Source organism: Moschus berezovskii, chromosome 8, assembly GCF_049115385.1.
Source record: "Moschus berezovskii isolate FMDL1 chromosome 8, NW_MosBer_1.0, whole genome shotgun sequence".
Lineage (NCBI taxonomy): Eukaryota > Metazoa > Chordata > Mammalia > Artiodactyla > Moschidae > Moschus > Moschus berezovskii.
The window spans coordinates 85,707,150-85,723,396 of NC_142467.1; the positions used below are offsets into that span (position 1 = coordinate 85,707,150).

Genomic DNA, 16,247 nt, shown 5'->3' on the forward strand with positions numbered 1-16,247 from the left:
TAAATTAATTAATTTTTTAAAAAATTACCGGTGCATACAATAAACTGCAGAAAATTCTGAAAGAGATGGGAATACCAGACCACCTGACCTGCCTCTTGAGAAACCTGTATGCAGGTCAGGAAGCAACAGTTAGAACTGGACATGGAACAACAGACTTCCTTCCAAATAGGAAAAGGAGTACGTCAAGGTTGTATATTGTCACCCTGCTCTTTTAACTTCTATGCAGAGTACATCATGAGGAACGCTGGGCTGGAAGAAGCACAAGCTGGAATCAAGATTGCCGGGAGAAATGGCAATAACATCAGATATGCAGATGACACCACCCTTATGGCAGAAAGTGAAGAGGAACTCAAAGGCCTCTTGATGAAAGTGAAAGAGAAGAGTGAAAAGGTTGGCTTGAAGCTCAACATTCAGAAAACGAAGATCATGGCATCTGGTCCCATCACTTTTTGGGAAATAGATGGGGAAACAGTGGAAACTGTGTCAGACTTTATTTTTTGGGGCTCCAAAATCACTGTGGATGCTGATTGCAGCCAGGAAATTAAAAGACGCTTACTCCTTGGAAGGAAAGTTATGACCAGCCTAGATAGCATATTAAAAAGCAGAGACATTACTTTGCCAACAAAGGTCCGTCTAGTCAAGGCTATGGTTTTTCCCGTGGTCATGTATGGATGTGAGAGTTGGACTGTGAAGAAAGCTGATCGCCGAAGAATTGATGCTTTTGAACTGTGGTGCTGGAGAAGACTCTTGAGAGTCCCTTGGACTGCAAGGAGATCCAACCAGTCCATTCTAGAGGAGATCAATCCTGGGTGTTCATTGGAAGGACTTATGCTAAAGCTGAAACTCCAATACTTTGGCCACCTCATGCAATGAGTTGACTCACTGGAAAAGACTCTGATGCTGGGAGCGATTAGGGGTAGGAGGAGACGGGGACGACAGAGAATGAGGTGGCTGGATGGCATCACCGACTCAATGGAGGTGAGTTTGAGTGAACTCCGGGAGTTGGTGATGGACAGGGAGGCCTGGCATGCTGTGGTTCATGGGGTCGCTAAGAGTCGGACACAACTGAGCGACTGAACTGAACTGAACAGAACCGTGGGGATGCAACAAAAAAGATCTAACACTGGGGTGAGAACGATCATATGAAACTTTCTGTAACCTTCCTTATTGTAGTTAAGGAACAGAAATAACAAACCAGAAGTAGACCTTGTAAGTTCAATAACAGCCCTAAAGCGAATTTCCTGTAGTGATTGAGTTGGAGCCACAGAGCGGCCAGCACAAGATGCTTAATGGTAAACAAAGGTCAGCCAGGGAGACTTCGCTGGAGGAAATCGGCCGGCCAGTTAAAAAAAAAAGCCTCTTTTGTTTGTGGAAGCTACTAAAAATCCAAGCCCTTCAAGTCATTTGGGCAACACAGAGGGAACAATTGGGCTTTCCCCTTTTTCAGAGGATGCGCTTTACGGAGATGAATCTGGCTGGGGGAGAACCCGGGCAGCACACTGACTGGGTTCTTTATAAAGATCTGGGACTGGGGGGTAAGTCGTGACGTCAGCCACTTAGCCAAAGCGGCACTTCGCCTGACATCTTGACCTGGGAGGGAGGGGGCCCTCGGCAGTGCGGAAGCTCTGAGAGGGCTGGGAGGGAGGCGGGGAACACCAGCAGCAGCCAGCTCTCTGCTTTCGTGAGCAAGAATGAAATGAAATCCCTCAAGGAGGAAAGGAGGGAATGTGGTCATGAGAAAGTCCTTGTTAAATGTGCAGAGGTCAAAAAATACAATGGGGAACGCAGACTCAGCTTACCTGTGTTCACAGGAGATACTGGAACGATCTGCCACTTCCTAGGCAGCTAAGGCCGACAGCAGAGGTAGGCAGAGGTGAGAATTTATCTTCTCTTTTTCTGACTCCTTGTGCAGGGCAAACTACGAGAATAAAAAATTCACTGGGTCATTCCTACAGAGTCTACAGCCCTAAGCTGTAGAAAGTTTCCTGGTACTTTTTCCTCAGAGGTTCCTTCCATTTCAAGAGGTTAAAATCATTTGATCACTCTGTTTTGGGGTAGCTAGAGTCTGGATTTAAAACACCAGGAAACACGGCAATGATTATGCAGAATTCTTTTCCGTTAGGGCAGATCATCAAGTCAAGAAAAGAAAGAAAAACCTTCAATGAATCATCTTTGTTATTCTTACCACAGTTTGTTACGTTTTTTAAATGAATAATTGAGGGAAGTAATATAAAACTGACATCCCATTCTCCAAGTTGCAATTCAAAATAAAACAAGATGCATCCCTGAGACACTGTCCCCTCGTGTTATCCCCAGAAAAGACAAGGCCACGTGTCATCTCCTCCCCCAAAAAGAACACAGGAAAAGATGCTCTCATAGTCCTCTCATGAGGACTCCTCTCACAGGCTGCTTGAGATTATAAGCAAAGAGCATTTCCTGGCTCACACCTGAATGTCCTCATTTTAATTGCAAACTCAATCCATAAACTGGAGAAAATGTCTCCTCTTTTCACTCAGAAGATTTTTTCACAGCTGAAAGCCAAACAATTTGAATCGGAGTTCACCAGCTCAAAAGGAGAGATGCAGCGGTATGGCATGTGGCTCACTGCAACCCAAGATCAAACCAGTTCCTGTCATGGTACTTGGGTTTCTCTCAAGAGTCCTAGGTTAAGACTTCCTTAAAGGGACTCTGAGCTCATCAGAGAAAGCACTGGCAATCCCACCACAACAGGAGTAGCACAGTCTAAGGAGCATCTTTCTGACCATACACAAGACTATGCCCATCCTCCCCACTCCTTTCCAGATAAGTGTCTATGCTGACAGCCTAGGTCTAGACCTGCCAAACAGGGGTTAACCTCCACACCGTGTGGTCTCTCCCAGACCTTGGTTGTCAAAGGAATGACCTTTGAATCAGAGGTGACCCCCATCAGTCCAGATCCCTGAGGTCTCTTAACTAAATCAGTGCCCCTTGGCTGGCCCCAGACCAGCTCCACACAGAATACAGAGAGCTCCACTGCTTCTTCCAGTACCACCATGCATCTATTACACTTTACCCAGAAAGTTCTAACATCTGACATCGCACTCGTATTTTACAACGGTGCTGAGAAAAGAAGTATAGTAGGAAGATTATGCCCATTTTACAGAGGAAGACAGGGGCCTCAGAAGAGATGTGGTTTGAGAATGGAATCCTGCCCTTCTGACAGCCCAGATACAAAAAATTAGAAATCCACTGAGCCACCCCAGAAAATGCAGAGGAAGCTCACATTTGGTTCTCAGCCTCTCTTCCTTTTCCCACTTCTCTTAAACCAGCACTGACTTCTCCAGGTACCCACTTTCCACTTGGCTGTTGGCTCTCTACAGGATTTCCTCTGTCAACTCTACCTCCAACTATCCCATTTGTCGAAACTTCTCTCTTCCACCTCCCATTCTGTTCTAACCAACTCTGAAATTTCCCTGACTGCCTGCTTTTGGAAGCTGATGACTTATGTTTTTTATGAAGGGTCATGACGAATACCCCTAAGTAACGATAGCAAAATCTAAATGAATTCTTAATTGGCTGGTCATCAGAGCCTAAGGAAGTAAAGCGACATGTGACAGAAGACATTCCCCAAACTGGGCAGAAGTGAGTGTTTTTAAGAAACACTCTGGTAGAAGTTGCTAATCTTCCCCCAATAATTTTGTCCTCTCTCAACACAACACCCAAGTTGTGTCTGTGTACGCAGCTCCCAAAAATAAAGGTTTCTCAACCTCCCATTCGGCTGTATATGCCATGTGACTAAGTTCTGCCACGTGATGTGACATGTCGCAATTGACATGTGCAACTTCCCGGTCACACCCTTAAGTGGAAGAGTGCCCTCCCCTACCGAAGTATGTGGTAGCGATGAGTCATCCTTTATCAAGCAGAACCATCAGAAGCTTCAGGCCCAGACACCAGGAGGCCACCAGTCCACCCTGGACTACCTACATCTGGACTGTTAAGTAGAAAAGAGATACTACCTTGTTGAGCTTTCGTTCTTTGCAGTCTCTGAAAGAGAAGCTAAAATTATATCCTAAATATGGGCCTTGACTGGAAGTCTATAAGCTGTTTTCATTCTTCTTGGCATAAATACTGCCTTTAGCTGAGAAGGGTCAGACTGGGGCAAGTTTGATTCACCAGAGTCTAAAGAATAAAGCCTCAGAACCTTTGGGCTGGAAGGAAATGTGTGAAACTTCGAAAGATCATCTGAGCTGTGGCTCGTCTGTGGTTAACTGGCATGCACAGCCTCCTTCCAAAGAAATTTAAATTTGAATTCTTTTCTGAAGGCTAACACCTAAGTATAAATGAAGCACTTAGCCAATTTTGGCCCATGGACACCACATGGCCCAGTCTATTCATTTTATAGATGAGCGAACTAGGACACAGAAAGGTCAGATTACTCCTCTAAGAACATTCAGCTTCTGAGAAGCAGAGCTGTGCTGAGGACACAGGTGCTCCACCTCCCAGACCTGTGCCACCTATACATCTAGCTGAAGCCCCAGGCATCTCAGCTCCCAGACAAGCAGGCAGGGTGAGAGACAGCATCATTTTAACTGGCTCAGGATTCTTTGTAGTCTCTGTTGCAGGAGCTAAAATCTACTCTTTGCCTACTTTATTTCTTCCAGAGCAGTTCAGTCCTAACACCATTAGGCAGGTGAAGACTGTCCCCATCTGGGGACAGCTATGTATAGGATGCCTGAGTTGGCTGAGAAGGAAATCCACGTGGGAGATGATACCAGCACCCTCAAAACCAGAAGTAGGTGAGGGAGGTGTCCTCAGAAAGATGGGAGATTAGCTATCCCAGTGAGAAATACATCAAGGGTAATGAGAGGCAGTTTCTTATTATCAGAGTTGCAAATACCAAAAGAACTAAAATGAACCCTGTGATGTTGGGTTGGATATGGAAGTTTTGATGTGAACTCCTAGCTCTCAGTATAAGCAGATTCAGAAGTAAACACAGAGGTACTTGTGTATACAGTTGACCCTTGAACAACGCATTAGGACACTAACCCTCTGCAGTCAAAGACACACACATAACTTAGAGCTGCCCTTCTGTATACGAGGTTCTGATCCTGCAGATTCAAACAACATATGAATGTCTAATACTGTAATTCTGCTGAAAAACAACTGAGCGTAAGTGGACCAGTTCAGTTCAGTCGCTCAGTTGTGTCCAACTCTTTTGGACTGCGTGGACTGCAGCACGCCAAGCTTCCCTGTCTATCACCAACTCCTGGAGCTTGAGCGAACTCATGTCCAGAGTCAGTGATGCCATCCAACCATTTCATCCTGTTACTGCCTTCAGTCTTTCCTAGCATCAGGGTCTTTTCTAATGAGTCAGTTCTTCACATCAGGTGACCAAAGTATTGGAAAGTATTCAGCTTCAGCCTCAGTACTTTCAGTGACTATTCAGGGTTGATTTCCCTTAGGGTTGGCTGGTTTGATCTCCTTGCAGTCCAAGGGACTCTCACAACACCACAGTTCAAAAGCATCAATTCTTCGGCATTCAGCTTTATGGTCCAAATCTCACATCCATACATGACTACCGAAAAAACCATAGCTTAGGTAAACTAGACAGACCCTTGTCTGCAAAGCAATGTCTCTGTGGACCAGCACAGTTCAAACTCTTTCAAGAGTCGGTTGCACATGTATTTCCCAGCTCTATCCTCTGTAAGGACCTAGCAGCAGTTATATCTTCATGTCACTAGTCATACCTACGCCAGATCTTGGCTTCCAAATATGATTCTTTTCTATTTTTTGGCTGTGCTTCATGGCATATAAGATCCTAGTTCCTTAACCAGGGTTTAAACCTATGCCCACTGCATTGGAAACAAGAGTCCCAACCAATGGACCACCAGGGAATTCCCCCTAAATATGGTTCTTGACTAAAAGGAATCAGAGCTCCTGGGAGAAATGGCTGATACCAGAACTGGGGTAGGTTAAGGACAAGAACAACCTGGGACATCTTGTTTCAAAAAGCTAGGAAGTGCCCACAGAACAAGGACACATTCAAAAAACACAGAAGCCAGCTCGAGGGGAACTCTGCTGGCCAAATCAGGGACATCAAGGTACACTGTGAGCATCCAAAGTAATAAAACAAATGGATTATAACTTACTGTATAAAACAGGAAAATAGATGAGACAACTAAGAGGATAAAAAAGTTTGAGGGGGAACTGAACACACAGGTAGTTTCAAAGTATCTCCCCACAAAAGACATTAACTTACAAAGGAGAAATAGTTCACAATGAAAAAAGCTGGCAGACACCACTCTGGTCAAGGTATCAATGGTAGTATAAGACAAAATGCAATCACGCACCACCTCACAGGACGCAGTTAGGGGAACATGACGTCATTTCTGCAATTATAACTGCCAAAGGTGCACAACCTGAACCCAACCATGAGGAAACACCCAAGTTGAAGGTCACCCTACAAAGTACGTGGTCTGCAGTTTCCAAAGTATCAAGGCCATAAAAGCCAAGAAGAGACTAAAGGAAACTAAGTATGTATGACATGACTCCCTTTGCTGTAAGACTCTACTGGCTCAAATGAAAAGATGAATGGAATCAGTGTTAGTAACTTATCAATTGTATATGGTTACACAGTCAAATGTAGTTTGTGGGAAATAAAAGCTGAAGTACTTGGAGTTGATGGGGAATCAGATCAATAACACACTCAGTTTAGAGGGGGAAAAGTCACTTCCATTTTTAAGTTCATGATTATATAAAAAATAAAGAACATTACAAAAAGAAAGATTAGCGATCGAGAAACAGGCAGGGAAGGAGGCATTGCTAGAGCTCCAGTTTCAGGGGCTGCAACTGCTGTCACCAGACACTAACTCTGGGGCCAAAATGCCTGGGTGCAAATTTTAGTCCCATTACTTATCAGCAGTGAGACTTGGGGAAAGTTGCTTACCCCCTCTCTGTACCTGTTTCCTCATCAGTAAAATGAGGATCATAATACCTAATTTGTAGAACTGTTGAGAATTAAATGGGTTTATATTTAAGTGCTTTGAAAAGTGCCTGGATCACAGTTTAAGTAAAATACAATGTCCCCTGGAGTTGTTAAAAATGGAGTAAACTCACACATATGCTCACTACAGGGAGCAAGGGAAGGAAGAAAAATAATACTTTTTTTTAATGAAAAAGACACTATTCTGTGATTATAGACATTGTTTTTCCTCTGACACTTTGGGCCTTATGTTTTACCTAAGCACAATAATCAACTGCAGCAAAGGTGATCTGTGTAGTTATCAGATGGAGGTAGGGAAGGCGGGTAACCAATGCTGCTGGAGTGAAAAGCAGCTGAGAAAAGCCCAGCCTTAAGTTTAGCACATCGAGTTTAACGCAAAATCTTTTCCATGGTGACTTCCTGGATACCTGAGTCAGAACGAATCACTCCCCTGCCAAACGGAGGCGCTTGCTCTGATCAACAGCGCCACCTGCAGGGCAACACCGTGAAGGCAATTTGATAATACCTGATTCCTGGCCAGAATTCTCTAATAGAAAACCCTAGAATTGCCAGACTCGATGGACGTGAGTTTGAGTGAACTCCGGGAGCTGGTGATGGACAGGGAGGCCTGGCGTGCTGTGATTCATGGGGTCGCAAAGAGTCAGACACGACTGAGCGACTGAACTGAAATGAACTGAGAATTGCCAGTGAAAAGACCAACAAATCGCAAACGCTGGGGATTACTGAATCTGTCCTCCTATTTCACACCTAATCTACCCAGGAAAGAAAACTGCCTCTGCAACAATTTACACATAAGGAAAGAGGAAAAATCCAACTGACAACTAAAGTCATAAATTATATAGGAATAAACTTTGCTAAGAATGATAAATATTTGAATTCAACAGATACCATGTACCTAGATTTTTTAAATGAGTATTATAAATTGGTTCTTTCCTACTTATAAATTTGTGATTCCAATAAACATTTCAAAGAACTTCACTTTTCAAAAACCAATGCTTCTAAATTTCTTTCAGGAAAATACATTAAAAAAAGTTTTTTTTTAAGTGCAAAATACAGAACACACCCTAATAAACATTTACTGAACTCTTACCATTGACAAGCACTATGTTACTTTGTAATATTTTTTAAAAATCTTTATAATTGTTACTGTCCTGTACAGTGGAAATGCTAACCACAGCTGCTCAGGTCCACTGTGGAGGCAGGAACTCTCGCAGTATGGCTACAGCACTCAGGGAGAGTCAGTCACAGGGGATTCAGTGTAACCAGCATCCAGCAACACAGGACTAGGACTCCCAGCACCTTGAATCACATGGCCAGAAATAATGCATACAGATGTACATTTTAACGTCTATAGCTAAAAATGAGTAACTTTTATTAAACCAGTAATAAAACAAAGAGGGCCATTTAAAGGCAAAATTTTTTAACAAATGTCACAGCAAAAAATGTCCTTGTTGCTAGAAAGATGGAGAAAACTGAATTAGTTTCAAAAAAAACTTTTGCAATCAGTTTAACTTGACTTTTATAACCTAAGATTAGAGCTGGTAGTACCCCTCTCACCAGTGTATTGGAGATTATTATTTCAAATTGACTAGCATGGCGTGGCTTTAGGAGATACACAAGATGGAGAACCTCCTTAAATAACTGATTGCAGAGAAATTATAAATGTAAAAATTTTAAAATTAAAACATCGACACAGCTTGTGTTTCAGAATATTTGCTAAAAAATAAAATGCTTGGAAAAAACTGGGTATAAAAAAATATTTCAATCAGTATTAATCTCATATAATTTCACAAAATGAAAACAGCCAGTTACTACATGGTTTCTAAAAATGTTTTAAAGTAGTGCTTTATTTTCTTCAGACTATATTCTATAGACAGGGCTACAAGACCTAGCACTGTAACTTACAAAGAAAAACCATGGCGAGGTTTTTTTAAAAAACAAATGCCCAAAGAGAGTAATTTTCTCAAGCATCAGTTTGTATTAAAAAGTATGTATATATCAATACAAGGTGATTGTCTATTCTGAACTTCAAAACATGGAAGAAAACTTGGCTTTCAGCACAATCATCCCATGAGATGTTTAAAAGGAGTCCCTAGTTCAATAATGGGAAACAGACAAGTGTGCAACTTTGTGTGCTAGGAAGTGGGGGTGGTGGAAACGGGATCAAGAAATGGAGGATTTCAAGCACCTGATTCTCCAAGATCATTTTCTTTTTCATTGGCTTTAATTTTTAATCAAAGTCATACATCCTCTTGATTTAAAGAGACAACAGCTCTACAAGATCTGTTATGGAAAACAGCAATGCCACCTTCTCCATGTCCCTCCCCCCTACCAATTTACCTTCTCCTGAAGCAAGGAATTTTTTTCAGAATTTCCTATCTTTATAAGCCTACGTTGGTATTTCCTATTTTGTAATTTTAGACATTATTGATTCTCCACCACAGAACATAAACTGCCTACCTTTCTAACCTACTCTCATACCCTGAACTTCTGCCAACATGCTTTCAAAAGGTTTATCACCATGTTTGGCTTAATATCAAGGCTGACCACAGCTTTACCTAGGTGAACACTAGTCCCAGCTGGGCCATGGAACATGCTATGAATACCTTTCCTTCCCTGATAAATTTATAATCGGTTGGTCTTTTCATTTGCTTGCTTCTCTGTCATAACTCAACCCTAAACTCTTTGCCCATTGTCTAAATCTCTCTAATACATCCTGACACATCAGGTCCTGTACAAACATCATCTTCTTCCAAGGCTTCTGCCCAGTCCAGTCTGGCAGGAGTTAAGGTGGTGGGTAGTTACTACCCATTAGGGGAGCGAAGACTGCCAGGAAGATGGAACTGCAGGAGCCAGTGTGCGCTTGGCAGAGCCACTCCAGGGGCTCCTGGGCAGATTCTCAAGAGAAGGAGGCAAATACTCAGCAAAGAGAAAGTGAACTATGCCAAGGTCACTGCAAACACATGCTGCGACGCACTTGGTATTCTCTAAGAACAAACCTAAAGGCAGTTACAGAAGCTTAACAGCTAAGAAGGACAGTCTGAGGTTGCCTAAGAAATCCAGAGGTGCTTGGCATAGAAGTCCAGTCATCCTCAGGTGCACGTTCTAGGTGGGGCAGGGGCAAAATCTCCGTGTGTCTCGCAAATTTCTTCTGTGGTGACACAGGTGATCCTGAGCTAGAGAAGCTGTGATGGTGATGAATGCCCTCGGACATCTTAAACCCCAAGTCGATCCACAAGCATGACTGTCCTATGGTCCTCCATAAACAACAGACACTCTCTTCAGCCACACCCTTTCCAGGGTGTGTGGGTAACGTGAATCAAGCTCGCCACTGATTTCTTTATTTGCTTAGGAGATGTTCCAGGATCTACTGACAAGACTTCTATTTTCTTCTCTATTATGTTTTGATTTTTTCCAAATTCCCACCATGACATGTACTATTATTTTTTATAAATTATAAAAATAATCCTAAATTTAAAAAATCAGTAACTACCAGTAACATAAAAATTCACCTACTCTACTTTTTCTTACTTGAGACGATGTCATGAAAACATTTTTTTAAAAATGAGTCTTGATTCAGAAGCATAAGGGATTAGCCACCATCATATTCAAAATGATGCATTTATTCAAGGCAAATACTCATTTTCTTTGTCTTCTTCAGAAGAAAGAGTTATAACAATGCGTGAAAGACTTGAAATGTCAGTTTCAAGCACTTTTTACTGAAACTTGATTCCTTGGGCCAGAGGAAGGTCCTTACTGTAGTTGATGGTACTAAGGGGGGTAAAAAATGAACAAAAGTAAGTGAAGAATAGTACACACGTAATAGAGGAAATTTTATGCCATGAAAAAAATGTAGCCGATCTGCATATGTTAAGAAGGCCAAATGTTCAAGTTATAAGTTGGTGAAAACAATTAGTACACAAAAAGGTTAGTATAGATCCAGTTTTATAAAAGAAAAAAAAGGGAGAAACACAAAAGTCTGAAAAGACACACAGTATATGTGTTAGTCGTGGTTTTCAGGCTGTAAAGAATATGGAGACTATAACTTCATCTTCTTTATGTTTCTCAATAACATGCAGTGAATTAGTAGGAAAAACACAGGGATGCACATTTGATAGAAATAAAATAAGGAACTGTAATAATTTGGAAAATAAAAGGTTCCCTCTTAGCCATCTGGCTTTACTCCTGACACAGAGTGTCCCCATTAAATAGGTTCCAAAAAGGCCGCAGCTATTAATACATGCTTGGTCCCCTAGATCCCAAGTACACAAGACAAATAAAAGGAAGACTGTCTTCAGCAAAAGGGAATCAGGCAAAGAGCATGCGTATGTCTGAGACTAAACAAGCCATAGCCAAAGCACGTCAGAAACTCCTGACACATATTCAAAACTTTGCTAAGAGTAGATCTAAAGCATGCATGCATGTGCGCGCGCGCGCACACACACACAATGCTGTGAGGTTAAGAATGTGCTAACTTGACTGTGGGAAACTTTTCACAATGTATGCACACGTAAATCATCATGTTATACATTTTAAATATACTGCGATTTTGTCAGTTATATACTTCAGTAAAGCTGAAGGGGGAAAAAAAATTCCTGACCTACATGAAGTTGCTGGGGAACTCCCCACCTGCTCCTGCTGAGGTTCTAGAGCCAGTGAGAAACAGTAAATGAGACAAGACAGTGCCCTGGTTCCTCACCCGTGCTCCTTTAACACCTGTCACCACACGGGCCTCACCTCACATACCATCCTATTGCACTTGGATGGAGCAATTTCTATTTAAAGGCGGGGGTGGGCAGATAGAAAACAAGTAAAAAGTCCTAATCAACATCTCCCAGCAACAGGTTCCCTCACCAGCTACCCTTGTGCTGGGTGAACGTGCTGTTCTACTTTCAAGGCTCATGCTCGCTATTCCCAGAGAGCAGGATCCGCCCCCCCAATCACTAGCCAGGCCTGCAGGCAGCCCGCCCACCTCCATGTCCTTCTACCCTGGTAGACTGCAGGGGCAGGTTAACTGCACCCAAGGAAAAAACTCAAAGGACAGCCTCTTCCACTTTATCCTGCTGGCTGTCCCCAAGTGTCTTGCTACGGTGCTGTCCCTAGACAGAAACCATTGGTTTCACAGTCAGGCACTGGGCACTAGCTGAAGACAATTAGGAAAATAATAGTACCAAGTGGATGATCTGGAAGGGGAGAGCTGTGGAATGTTAAAAACATAAAACCAAGAGAAATTACACGAACACACAGCAGAAAGCAGAAATGTGCAGAAGCATGTTCTAGAGGCTGCAAGGCCAAACCGCTTCCCCAAAGCCTTCTCTTACCAAGTAGATCTTCTCATGTACTGCTTCCAGGCATCACTGCCCGACTCCCTGCCACCGCCAGTGTGCTTCTCTCCTCCTAGAGAAGTGCACAAACAGCTCGTGACTCGTGTGCAGTGCCTCCATGTGGGCTCCTACTCAGTATCAGGGGAAGGAAGGCACCAGGGGACCAGAGCTACCTGACCAGGTACCTTACCTGTGGCCATGGCCAGAGTAGCTCCTTTGCAAACACATAAATAAAAGACAGAGACCAAAACAAACACCAAAAAGGGAACTACTTTGGAAAATAAAGTTAAAGGAATTAACAAAAAACAGAAATATCAAGCAGCAGAATGAAACCTTAAAAAACCTTACCATTAGACCAAGGTGTTAAGAGTAGAAACCTCTCGACAAGGGAAATATAATTTATTTTCCCATTTATGCTTATCTGTATATAATTTTCTAAGATATACATAAACTAATCTTATAATTAAATGTTTAAATGTTATATTAATATTTTTAAAGAGATTATAAAAAGATAATGATTCCACAAAACAAGAAAAGGTTACATTTAAAAGTATGCTATCAAAGTACACTTAATATTGTCTTTTGTAAGAGCAGAGGAGAAAAACTTGAGAGAAAGAAGAAAAGTTTGAAGAAATCTCTCAAAAAGACTAATGATAATGAGATAGATAAAGGGGAAAAAAACAAAATTAGATAATTCTTCAAGAGATAACATTCAAATAACAGGAGTTCTAAAAATTAAAACAAAAAAAATCAAAGGGAAAAAAACTCAAACACCACTAAAACAAAATAAAACTATCAAAAACTTTCCACAACTAAAACCTGTGAGTTCCAATGCTAAGGCCAATTACTAGCCTACTGACTGTGCAACAAGAATTTTACCCAGATCTCCACTGAGGAATATTACTGAAAAATTTCAGAACATCAGACATAAATAACAGACTCCGAACTTTTGAAATGAGGGGAAAGATCAGAAATCAAAGTGGATTGGGTTTTTCAACTACAGTAATGGAAACCAGAAGACAAGTAAGTTATAACTTCAAAGTCTGAGAAAAGTTACAATCTGTGCAGAAAATACACAGCAGATCTGTTTATAATGCTGTTAGCATCTGGAAATTTACAGGCTAACCAGTTCCCCATATGGTCTCACTGGGCAAACAATGTAGTTTATGTAGTTTATGTTTAATACCTGTTTTATTAATATACACAATGGAGTATTTCTCAGCCATCAAAAAGAATGCATTTGAATCAGTTTTAATGAGGTGGATGAAATTGGAGCCAATTATACAGAGTGAAGTAAGCCAGAAAGAAGAACATCAATACTGTATATTAACGCATATATATGGAATTTAGAAAAATGGTAACCTGAACCCTGTATAAGAGACTGCAAAAGAGACATAGGCATTTAGAACAGTCTTTGGGACTCTGTGGGAGAGGGTGAAGGTGGAATGATTGGGGAGAATGGAATTGTAGCATGTATATTATCATAAGTGACCAGTCCAGGTTCGACGCATAAATTTTCCTCTGTTCATTTCTTTGCATTTGTGCTTTTTTAATAAAATTCTTTTTTAGAAATAAAAATAAAAAAAAAAAGAAAAAAAAAAATACCTGTTTTCCTTCTGAGAGTCTGAAATTTGGGGGCATGTTAGGCCTTGCATGCCTGTGTGACCAACTCCCAATAAAAGCTTTGGGTACCAACTGTCTATGCTTTCCTGGCAGACAATGTTTCACATGTGTTGTCCAACATGGTATAACAAAAAGGATTCTCTACATACCAAATGCACCTCCAATTTCAGCCCCACTCGTCGGAATGTTCACGTTTACAATGCCACAATCTGATCCTTTTGGTCTGCATATATAAAAAGGGAGGCACAGTGAAAGCAAAATATAGGGAAGTTTAAAAAATACATATATATATACACATATACACACAAAAATGAATAAATAAATAAGCCGAACAAAACTTCTAAGACTCTCAATGCTGAAAAACAGATTTTCACCTATGATGGCTTCATTTTCTTTTTTGTAAAGTCCATTCACCACACAAATCAGACTTATATACATTTTCAAAATAAACAAAGTTATACCCAAGCCAGCGAAAGACTCTGCTCATATCCTTGGTAAAGATGCTACTTGAAAGTCCCTGTTTGACTTCATTATTCCATGCAAAGACCTCATCTTCACTCTAAAAGGACAGACATTGGAAGCTGTTAGATGATACAGTGTCAGGTCCAATCACTAATGGTAAACTCATTCCATAAAATTTACCAGTGTAATCGTAGGGAAACTAAGGAGTCAACATCTTCCTAATACAATGCTTTGTGGGATCTTCCCCTCAAATGAACTTTGAGAAAAACATATAAGGGGACTTGCTTGGCTGTCCAGTGGCTGAGACTCAGTGCTCCCAATGCTGGGGATCTGGGTTCCATCCCTCATCAGGGAACTAGATCACATATACTGCAACTAAGAGTTTCCATATGAAGACCCAGCACAGCCAAATAAATAAATATTAAACACACACACACAAGTACATCTTCCATTCAAGCCACCACATATAAGATCCGTTATTTACTAAGCTCTTACTACATGCAACATATGACCTGGGCATTGAACACACATTTATATGTTTAATTCTCAGCCAATGACATAGGCTCGATGTTATCCCAAATTTACAGATTAGGCTGCTGCTTCTGCTGCTAAGTCACGTCAGTCGTGTCCAACTCTGTGTGACCCCATAGATGGCAGCCCACCTGGCTCCCGTCCCTGGGATTCTCCAGGCAAGAACACTGGAGTGGGTTGCCATTTCCTCCTCCAATGCATGAAAGTGAAAAGTGAAAGTGAAGTCACTCAGTCGTGTCTGACTCTTCGTGACCCCACAGACTGCAGCCCACCAGGCTCCTCCATCCATGGGATTTGCCAGGCAAGAGTACTGGAGTGGGGTGCCATTGCTTTCTCCGACATATTAGCCAAGAGGGGCTAAATGATATGCTCAGGAACTGACACATGTAGACACATTACAAAACATGAAACTACAATTTATAGTCACATTACATGGAACAATAATAGACAATTTAAAGCAAGATTTTAATTCATGCAATCACATAATTGCAGCAAGGTATGTCTCATTACCCTTTAACTGTTAATCATAGTAGCCAAGCCTCGATTCAATCTCTAAGCTGCTGCTGGCAGAGTAGGGCCTGTTGCACGTGAGGAAGGAGACCCTCTAGATACCTACATCTGCTGAAACCTCTGCAGCCTGTCCTCTGATAGAGGTTGGAACTGTACATTTCTACCTTCTCATTTTGTGCACTGGTATTGAGCACTCAGACTATCAAGCTACCTGGTCCCTTCTGTGCACAAGATGCTTGCATAGCATACACAGCTCAGAATCAGGTGATACGGACAACATGGGCCACATTCTCCATCAACTGCAACACTGGCCCTGGGCTTGTCTCAATTCCCCAGCATCTAGCTTAACATGCTTTATTGCGTCAAGTGTTCAGATTATCATATTTTGTCCTTAACTTTCAAATGTCTACGAATCAGAGTCATTTTATAAAGCCTCCCCAAAGGCTGACTGAGTGAAATTTAATATGCCTTTATTTTCTCCTGGTCTTCTCATTTGTTTCAACATTAAACTAGAGAAAAGAGAGAAGGAATCCACATTTTACCTTGAATTTAAAGACATAAAGAATCGGGGCAAAAGTCTCTGTGTGTACAATGGATGCGTCATGGTCAAGACCTGTCACAATGGTCGGTTCTACATAATTTCCAGGGCGATCCATAACCTGCAGCAGAGAAAGGAAATAAAACCATTTGTTTTTGGTTCTTCAGTTCAGAGATACCATCTTTGCCTATATTTTAAGGTTTTTTTTTTTTTTTTTTACGGACCATTTTTAAAGTCTTTATTGAATCTGTCACATTATTGCTTCTGTTCTATCTTT

General features: G+C 41.5%; 1 protein-coding gene across 4 annotated transcripts in view; it reads right to left on the minus strand.

The window, feature by feature from the left end:
* ALDH7A1 (aldehyde dehydrogenase 7 family member A1) overlaps positions 1-16,247 on the minus strand; it is a 71,796-nt gene that overhangs the window by 23,327 nt on the left and 32,222 nt on the right. For 2 of the 4 annotated variants that reach the window (XM_088838813.1, XM_055428709.2), the window contains 5 exons: positions 15,975-16,091; positions 14,391-14,488; positions 14,079-14,152; positions 12,304-12,379; positions 9,188-10,753 (listed from right to left, as the gene is read on the minus strand). In XM_088838813.1, the coding sequence (XP_088694939.1) occupies positions 10,699-10,753; positions 12,304-12,379; positions 14,079-14,152; positions 14,391-14,488; positions 15,975-16,091 (420 nt within the window). In that variant the 3' untranslated portion in view covers positions 9,188-10,698. Of the gene's footprint in view, positions 1-824; positions 1,919-9,187; positions 10,754-12,303; positions 12,380-14,078; positions 14,153-14,390; positions 14,489-15,974; positions 16,092-16,247 lie in introns of those variants that run through there. The other 2 variants (XR_008686366.2, XM_055428710.2) reach the window with 2 other exon arrangements.